Source organism: Centrocercus urophasianus, unplaced genomic scaffold (genome assembly GCF_019232065.1).
Source record: "Centrocercus urophasianus isolate 14NV4802_14NV808 unplaced genomic scaffold, USGS_Curo_1.0 seq_11, whole genome shotgun sequence".
Classification (NCBI taxonomy): domain Eukaryota; kingdom Metazoa; phylum Chordata; class Aves; order Galliformes; family Phasianidae; genus Centrocercus; species Centrocercus urophasianus.
In genome coordinates this window covers 3,671,224-3,681,129 of record NW_024884253.1, presented here as the reverse complement: position 1 = coordinate 3,681,129, position 9,906 = coordinate 3,671,224, and the positions used below count along the sequence as shown (strand labels likewise).

The 9,906-nt window shown below is 42.8% G+C and overlaps 1 protein-coding gene across 3 annotated transcripts in view; it reads right to left on the bottom strand.

Annotated features, from left to right (window-relative positions):
- Positions 1-1,057: 1,057 nt before the first annotated feature.
- TRAPPC9 (trafficking protein particle complex subunit 9) overlaps positions 1,058-9,906 on the bottom strand; it is a 475,345-nt gene continuing 466,496 nt past the window's right edge. For all 3 annotated transcript variants that reach the window (XM_042809120.1, XM_042809123.1, XM_042809122.1), the window contains one exon: positions 1,058-4,206. In XM_042809120.1, the coding sequence (XP_042665054.1) occupies positions 4,027-4,206 (180 nt within the window). In that variant the 3' untranslated portion in view covers positions 1,058-4,026. The remainder of the gene's footprint in view (positions 4,207-9,906) is intronic.

Sequence of the window (9,906 nt, the reverse complement as noted above, 5' to 3'; positions counted from 1 at the left end):
AATGTCTATGTTATTTTGTTCAAACTGACGGCATGCTGAAAAGGAGCTCAGATCAGCCAGTCAAGGTATCAGAGAACATGGAGATGTACAATGAATTCTCTTCAGAGGATCCAGGACTCCCTTTTAGCTGTGTTTCCTCCTTGTTCTTGCATGCCTGCCCCTATACCAAATAACTGCTGAACAGTTCTTTAGGAAGGTTTGTTGCAGTTGCAAAGATGGAAGCCAGAGGAGGACACGGACACAGCCCACGTTGGCAAAAGCTTAGGAAAAGGAACACCTGGGAGCACAATTGCACACAGGAGGAGGAGCACTGTCTCTCCTCTAATATACAGCTACTGGGCACAGTCTTTGGGTATAAAGTGATTTCCCAAGGCATCTGTCCACGCAAATCCCAGGGAACCGGGATCGTTTAGTCTGGAGGAGGCTCAGGGGACCTTACTGGCCTCTACAATTCTCTTTTTGCAGGTATCTAGCAATAGGATGAGACGTAATGAATTCAAGTTGCACCAGGGAAGGCTCAGGTTGGATATTTGGAAAAGTTTCCTATCAGAAAGAGTGGTGATGCATTGGAACAGGCAGCCCAGGGTGTGTGGTGAAGTCATCATCCCTGGAGGTATTCAAGAAACATGCAGATGTAGCACTGAGGGACATGCTTAGTGGGCATGGTGGGAATGGGTTGATGGTTGGATTACATGATCTCAGTGGTCTTTTCCAACCTTAATATTCTGTGTTTCTATGATCTGTGCTTCAAAGGTTTCTTGTTGTGTCTGGTGTAGGTGTACACTGAGAACATACTGCCTTTGAAGGATTTTTCAACCAGTCCTCCCAAACATACCTCCAAAGCTGGTTCTCCTTCCTACCTTTGAGCTATTTCTGTGGAGGACGGAAAGGATACTGAGGCCTAAGACACCCTTCACATGATGCACCTCTTTCCCCTCAGCTGACAATTAATGGAATCAAATACATTCTCCTTTCAGAGACAGAAGGCAGCTTTGAGGGATACATTATTATTACAAGTAAAAGAAACATAACACTATCAAGAAGAGACAGGCAGAGATGGAAATAACACAAGTATTTATTCAGATAATTAGATTTACACAACTTAAGTTTCTCCAATGCATACATAAACTGAACCAACTCCTGCTCTCAGCAATGGTGATTATATTAGGAATGATTTAATTCAACCAAGTGGGATCATACCAGCTTGTGTATCAATGCAGTTTGGCTCATCGTATTCAAAGTAATATCTGGGTGGTTTGGAGAAAGAAAAACAAATTTTCCATTACAGAAAAGGAGAGCACATCAGGGAAGTACCATCCTTTACTCAAGCCACTGCAAAGACTGATCTTGACAGCAATTCCAATGAAAGCTTCCATTAAAAAGAAAACCAAAAGCAGTGTTCTCATTTCAAGTGCCTTCTCTTACCACTTCTCCAAATTACACGGACTGTAACTTCTGGTCAAGTCACAAATGATCCCCAGAAGGAAGAATTTCTTGTGTTTCATCTCTCTCACCAAGACAAGTAGAAGTGTAAGGAAATTGGGAAAGGTATCATAAATGCCAAAAGCAACTAAGTCTCAAAGTTGACAAGGGACAGACTGGTGTGCTATATAATGAGCAGATAGACCATTAAGAATCAGCTCACTCATAAAACACATATTTATGAGCACAAATGGCAGATTTATAATGGCATGTTGGAAACCTAGGAAATATGCAGCTATCTTTTGCTATAATAAAACCTGTTCCCATTCCAGCAGCTTCAGTGGGCTGGGGATCACCCCTTTGTATAAAGGGCAGAGGAGTGTTGCAGCTCAGTACAGGCTTCACAAGAGCAATGCCCACTGTTCTTAGAGAACACTCTCAAAAACATGCTGGGAAATGATCCCTTGCTGGGTAAGCTGAAGCACCCTGACTGCACAGCATCTGCTTCGCAATATTTTTGTTTCAAATGCAATGTGGTTCCTACATAGTCATAGCTGTATTCCTAGCAGCTGCAGATTACCTGCTGGGAATACTGAATGAAACCCAATTTGGATTTTGCTGCAACAATGTTGTGTAACATAGCAGAGAGACACATGTCAAAAGTAAGCTTTTATGGAAAAGATTAACTGGTTTAATTCCTGATCTCCTGGGATGCTATTTTTCCGTGTATACGCCTATGCAGTGACAGAGAATTCAGCCTTATGGCACAGAACTAGTCAACCAACCTCCATCAACAAAAACACATGCCCAACTTGGCTGCCTTTGACCCTCTTTCCAAGGGTGACTCTGGCCCAGAGCCACTGTGCAATCAAAGGAAGAGTTCTGTTAGTGGACACTGTGTGCTGGCAGCTGACAGAGCAGTACATCACTGCTAGCAAATCTTCAGTTGGTCTCTGATTTCCAACATGTTAAGTCTGAAGACTTCCACTCTGTGTACAGAGCCACAGCTCAGGAGCAAACACTGACAACATTATCACAATACAGTTGTGGAGATAATACCCTGTATACACTGGAAACACAGCTATCATGCTAGAGCTATATACTTTCCTCAATTTATAATAAAACAGTGAGGATGGATACATTACAGTCATTTGCAAACATGCAATGAATTGAGTTTTGAGCACTGTTGCGTTCCTCAGGAAAGCACCAGTCACATCTAAGAGTACAACTGAGCACAGTGCAGAGCCAGAACGAGCAGCTATCCAAGCATGACCAGGATGGGCCAGGCCAGGTGGGTCCACCTTAGGATGCAATCTACTAAAAAAAAATTGCTAAGGGGTTGCACTTATAGAGCTAATTTGAGCACTGCTGCTGCATCTTGGTGTATTCATCCCTGAAATTAATCTACCACGAAGAGCTGCAGGCTGTAAATTTAAGGAAAGATTCAGAGAGGTTCGAAACTCATTCAGACAGATCAGACACCTCCCTGCATTACACAGGGAAAGTTTGGGTTTCTTTCTACAAGAATATTTTTCTGAAAGACAACAGGTTGAATCTTCAGTAGACTCATCATGGAGTTCCATGAATCAGGAATTCCATGCCCTTAATTACCTACTAATTAGTCTTTCTAACTACAACAAAATAAACAAAAGAAGGGAAAAAAAACCAACAACAACCCAACCACACAATCAAAGCCAGTCTACTAGCATGAAAAAACAGATCCGATGAGTTTGCAAAAACTGATTCAAAGTGATAAGAATGGCCAGCTGATTAATTCTGGTGGTTCTTTAAGCGTCTGAAAACATTTCAATCTGTTGTCATTGTATAAAACAGAACAATGAAAGCCCCAATTCACAGGCAAGCCCCAGGCAACCCAGAAGTTGACTTATTTCCTTTCTCAAGGACAAACTCTTTAGCTTCCCATTGCCTTTTCTCATTTCTTAATAGATCTACCGAAGCAAAGGCAGTGACTCTACCGGGAGCAAGTGGCACTCAGCTCAGGGGGTGAACAGAATAACTGAAGGCATATTTACTATTTTTTTACTTTCAGTAGCACAGGAAAAGGCATCTTTACTCCTATTTACCACGAAAGACACCCAATACTCAGCAGAAAAGTGAACTACAACAAGTCTGAGAACTATTCTGACAGAGAACCTCACTCCCAGGGTAATGTAAATCCAGTGTAAGCCAGGAGGAAATTCATACAGAAATTTCAACTCCTGTTGAAATGCTAAAAAGGGATTATTTAAGTTGGAGCAGAGACCTTCAAACACATGGTTAAGTTCAACCCTCTTAAATTTAGCACTTAAGGCTCTCCCAAATCCACTGATCTCAATAGGTTGTATGAAAGTATGATGCATATATTAGCAGTTTCAAAGATTTTTTTGGAATCAGAGGAAAACTCTAGCATGGTTATAATCTGTCTCCCTCTCTTAAATTAGCAATAGCAGCTGCCCAAATGACTATCAGAATTCAGAAAGCATTCAGCTGTTCCTCCAAAATAGGGACTGTGGCCTGGGGTTGGACAGAAACAAGCTGGGGTCAAGCAGAGGATGTGCCAAGCGTTTCTGCACACTGTTGTTAATCAAATAGCACACAGCACATTTACAGCTTAGCTTCGGCCACGGGCTCCATTGCACGGATGTGGACACTAGGAAGGCAGAACCAGGAGAGAGGCAGCTCCTTGCTGCAGTTGTCTTCATGGAATTTGATATTCAGATAGAAATCACCCGTGTAGAGGAAAAGAAGTGCTCCAAAGTACACAGAGTCTTTGGTTGGCTTTACCTGCAACAGCAAATGTGAAAATCAGTAAAATTAAACAAGCAACAAAACAAAATAATTGCTCTTTGCAAGCCAGTAGCTCCTTAAAATTATCTCAAAGCACTCTAGAAACATTCATAAATTAAACATCTCAATATTACTGTTCCACAAAAAGAAGTAAATTTCTTGTTCCTATTTTAGCAATGGTAAAATGAGAAATTAAAATGCTGTGTTATTCAGTCATGCAGCAGTGCTGTGGCACAGCTGAAACCAGAAGACCTCCAGTAGTCACTGATTTCAAAGTCCATTTGGTTTAAGGCAAAAGCCACTCATAATGTCCTGAATAATCAGGAGCATCTTCCCTTAGACTGCATTCATCAGAATCGACATTAAAGGTTCTAAATCATAGCTGTGAACTCTTGTTAAATGCATGGTTAAACACCATTTAACAACTTAGCAATAACTAAATTCACTCCTGCTTATTATTCAGACACAATCTGACTGCAAACTCTAATCAGGAATCTTTAATGTTCACCCTCACCAAAATAAATGTAGCAAGACATATCCCCAAAACAGTGGGATTTACCTGTCCAAATTAAACACTGCACTGTGTTTACATTTATACATCCTCCTTCATCACCAAACCATTTATGATCCATATCTTTATTGCCAATATCTTGCTCCACCATTTCAGCAAGGCACTCAAGTAATTTTTAACTTTATCAAACTTATCACTATTCAGCATGTGCTACTGTTTGAATAAACATCTGCTTCTACAAGATGTTAAATCCATTTCCAGATTAAAGTCACTGCAGATACGAAACGCTGAATTGGCACAAAGTCATACCATTGGATGGAATTAGTTTGAGAGATTCTGAGGAGACTGTGTCAGTTCAGCAGAACAGACTCCATAAATGGCAACTGGTGCTCTTCAGTAGTGCCCTTCACTCTATCCAGACCATCCGACCAGTTCCATTCTGCTCTCTGGACCCTGATAATTTCTCAAGATATCATTTGGGGCCATCCCTACTCTCCCAGGCAGGCTTGTGTGCATGTATTTTCTTTTTACTTTAATTAATATTTATTGGTAACGGGCTTTCTTTGGTCCTCCCCAAACACTTCAGCATCCATCACAATACAGAGTCCACAGCTGATTCCAATTGACAGTGACACAACACCTGGTCAGCCAAGCTGAGACCCAAACCCAACCACCAAGGAAACTCTGGCATTACATCCAGAAGCACTGTGCTGCCCAGGTGTGCATGACTTGATCGGAAACAGGGGAAAAAATGTTAGCAAGGGACATCACTGGGAAATGTGCTGTTTGCTTCTGTTTGCTTCTGTTCCAGGCTTTTTTGGACCTTTGTTGCTGAGTCTTTTAGCCAGCAGACATGTACCCCTTACAGCCACCTGGGATACTAGGTTGCTTTGCTGCCTAAAATCCTGCTCCGACACCAGAACCCGTCTTTTCACAAGCACTGGCATCATCAGAGCTGGCAGGACCCAGACTCCCTTTGGCTTTGGTGCCGATCACTTTTGCTGACCTACAGCAAACTTGTGTCAGCATCGTATCATCCTAGTGAGTAATGAGAGCAGTCACAGCTGCTGTACTGACCCACGTCCTTGGCATCTCACCTCCTCACTGGATACAAGTGTGTGCCCTCTGGCATTGTGTCTGGACATGCAGAACATCAAACAGTCTCCCCTCCTGCTCCCTTTTCCTCCTGATAGGGCTGCCTGCCTTATTTTTGTAGAACTGATGCATGCAGAGAAGGACAGAGGCAAGCATTAATGCAAGTAATGGGTGGAGGTGAGCAGCAAATGAAGCCCCCAGACCTTTTTTTTTTTCCTCATCCAGCTGCCCCATGGAAAAATATCTGTTAAAGCATTGATCATAGCTCTTGACAGGTAGAAATGTTGTGTCTTCAGGCACATCAGCATCAGTCTCTTCATCTCTTTCAAGTTCTGCCTATGTGGTAGCAGTCCCTGCAGCATTCATCCTTTTTTTTCACTGTAAGTGGGAAGAATCAGCGAGGCAGGTAGTGGTATGTGACCAGATCTGCCTGTTGGGGGCCAGATCGAAACTGATTGTTATACTGCACACAGGACTCATTTTGAGAGTAAACAACACACATTTTGGTGTCTCCATGCACTCTACGTATCCAAGATCCTACTACAGTAGGCATACATTCAGCACAGCCAGCAGAGCTAACTGGTAAGTAGATCACAGAATGATCTACTTGGCCAGCCTACAGTTGTCAAAACATAGATACCTCATAACATTTTGGGATGAGCTAAGGCACTGTGAACAGTAAAGAAGGTGCAGCCTTGCTTTCCATTCTGACAAAGGAACTTGAGAATAGGTTTCATGGCTGCTGAAATAATCATAAATTCTTTAGTATATTTGCAACTCTGTTTTCAGCCAACAAACAGAACCTGCAGGTTTTCAAATGGAATAGATAAAGTGCAATGAGATAGTCAGCTCAGAAATTTGATCATGTCTCTTTACTAGGTTTTTCTAAGACCTCTCTTACCACAGAAAGACATCCCTTGCTTCACAGTCACAGCTGTCTGAAAAGCAGATATGTTGCCCCATGTGCAATACGTCAATCATCACATAATCAGAAGACATTGCTTATTTATTTCAGGGTTGCACAAACCTTGGTGTTAAATGGTTTCCTGCAGATCAGGTGCACACTCTGAACTATGTATGTGCACAACATTTATACACAGAAGTTACAAATTTCAGTCCATTTTCCTCATGGTGATTGGTTAGTAATTTTCATACAATTATAAGGGTTCACAGACCTTTGGTTTTAATGCCACGCTGGCAATACCTCCAAAGCATCCAGATTAATTTTCCCTTCAAGGCCTACTGGCTGTGGCAAGTGGCTGGTTAAGGAAACAAAGTATTTATTCTTCTAGTATCTAATACAATGGTAGCTCAGTGTGTTTTGAGTCGGCCTTCAAGAGAATGTCATCGGTTTTTGGCAGTACACACATTTGAGAAAAACTGTTTTCAAGGAGAAGTACAGGAAGAACAAAATTTCATCAAAAACTTCTGATGAACACCTTGACAACTCACTGAGAATTGCAATCACTGCCATCGAACAAGATTGATGCTTTAGTTTCACAAAAAACAAGGTCAAACATCCCACTGGTTGTATGGTTTTGTTGCTCTTTTATGTTTTAAGGTAAATATTTGAGAATTTAAAAAGTTTTGTTATTTATATACTTTAACTATATTATATATTTTATAAGAAGACTAAGACAATTCCTCTCTGCTCAGTGCAGCTCAGGCAAGTCAAAAGGTTGGACACCCATGATGGAGGATACCTAGTTTTAGGCAACTGAATCACATCCCTAGGATCTGTGCTGGGATCTGTGTAAGGCTGAGACAGGCTCCATGGACAGCAGGCTCTTTTGCCTAATGAGAGCTCAGCCAGCATCCATGGAGACAGCTCCTTGTTCAGATGTCTCAGTCTGGAACCTAAACCACCTAAAAATCCATAAAATGGATAAATACATCTGAGCCATCTGTTCAACAAAAGGATTCATCTGAGAAAATGTAGGTGTCAGACACAGAATGAAGCAAAATATTCCCTGAACTCCACTGGCCTTGGTGACTCAGTGGCCACTAAGGGATGCCGCAGGCCTTGCACAGATGTGTACACAAGTTGGATGTAACCCACTGGAGCTGACATTCACCATCCAAGTGACTCAGCTAGTTTGAGAGAAACATAAGGACTGCACAGTCATGCCTGATCCAAGCTGAATTTGTACTGTTGATTGATCTAGCAGCATGCAGGCCGGGCAGTCTCACCACCCAGACACTATCTTGTATGTTGCCCCAGTCTGGAATGATGGTACACACACATGCTTGCTCAATCAAGCCACAGAGTCCAAAGAGATTTTACTATAATTCCACTAAATCCTCTGCATGTAGACCTTGCTTACGCTCCCGGAAAACATGACTGAAGATTCAAGAAAGAAAAGTTCCTCCGAGACAGAAGAAAAATTAAGTTTCTAGCTCCATCCTAATCCTTCCCCGATTCAGGCTGCCATGTGGGACTGATCCCTGAGAACTAACTACTAATTATTTATACTGCTGTAGTACTGAAGCAACTCAGTTGGAGATTAGGGTTCATGCCAGACCTCGACAGGCTGGAGGGCTAGGCTCGGGTGAACCTAATGAGGTTCAACACGGCAAAGTGCAAGGTTTTGCATTTGGGCCGGAAGAACCCCAGGCACCCGTACAGGCTGGGAGGAGTGGTCCTTGAGAGCAGCTCGGCAGAGAAGGACCTGGGGGTCCTGATGGACGAGAGACTGAACATGAGCCAGCAGTGCGCTCTGGCAGCTCGAAAGGCAAATGGGATCCTGGGCTCCATCAGGAGAGGGGTGGTCAGCAGGGACAGGGAGGTGATTGTCCCTCTCTACTCGGCTCTTGTGAGGCCCCATCTGGAGTACTGTGTCCAGGTGTGGAGCCCTCAGTACAAGAAAGACATTGAGATTTTGGAAAGGGTCCAGAGGAGGGCGACTAAGATGATCAGGGGGCTGGAGCACCTCCCCTATGAGGACAGGCTGAGGGAGTTGGGCTTGTTCAGCCTGGAGAAGAGAAGGCTGCGGGGTGACCTCATTGCAGCCTATCAATACCTGAAGGGAACCTACACCCACGAGGGGAGTAAACTCTTCAAAAGGGCTGACAACAGCAGGACTAGGGGAAATGGATCCAAGTTGAAGGAGGGAAGATTTAGGTTGGATGTTAGGGGGAAGTTCTATACAAGGAGAGTGGTTAGGCCCTGGAACGGGCTGCCCAGGGAGGTTGTGGATGCCCCATCCTTGGATGTGTTTAAGGCCAGGTTGGACAGGGTCCTGGGCAACCTGATCTGAATGTGTGTGTTTGGTGGCCCTGCTAGGCAGGGGGGTTGGAACTACATGATCCTTGAGGTCCCTTCCAACCCGGGTGATTCTGTGATTCTGTGTGATTCTGTAAATGCCCCCAGAGAGTTTACAGTGCGAGCAGAAGTGCCAAGAAAACTAATTTGGCCAGATGGGCCACAGAGGACCTGCCAGAAGTGAGCAAATGTTCGTCATAGCTTCTGAGCTGATTCAAAATGACCATCTCCTAATGAGTTCTTCCTCATCTTCCACTACCACTCATCTGAGCTACTGAGAGATAACACACCTAAAAAAAAACTGCCTGAGAACAGTAATGGCAAAAGCAGGAACAACAAAGGAAGACGAATTATTGGTAGTTACAGGAATCTCCATAGCGTATCATTTTTTTAATTTGGCAAGAAGCAGCTCTGTCTGATCAATCTACTAGTCAAAATACTGGTAAGAAAAAAGAATTTTTAATAATAAGGCTAAAGTTAAACTTCAGATTGCAAAGCAAGATAATAAATAAATGCAGAAGAATTTGAATGGGTGGGCATCCATCAATGTTAACTCATGTTTCAAAACCTCACTCTAAAAAATGTACACTATCTAAATGATAACCAATGAAGTCACCTTTTCTGCTAGACAAAGAAAGGCAAAGCTAATCAAATTAAAAGTTAATTTTAAAAATAAAGGCTTTATGTGATTTAAAATGTATGTAAATATCTGAATATTCTTTAAAATTTTGAGCAGAGGACTTTGCTTTTTGAGGTAGTGTATCCTAGCAGAGCCTTTGGGGCACAAGTGCAGACTGCTGCTCTGAATGGAAGTGGGATCACAGAGAGA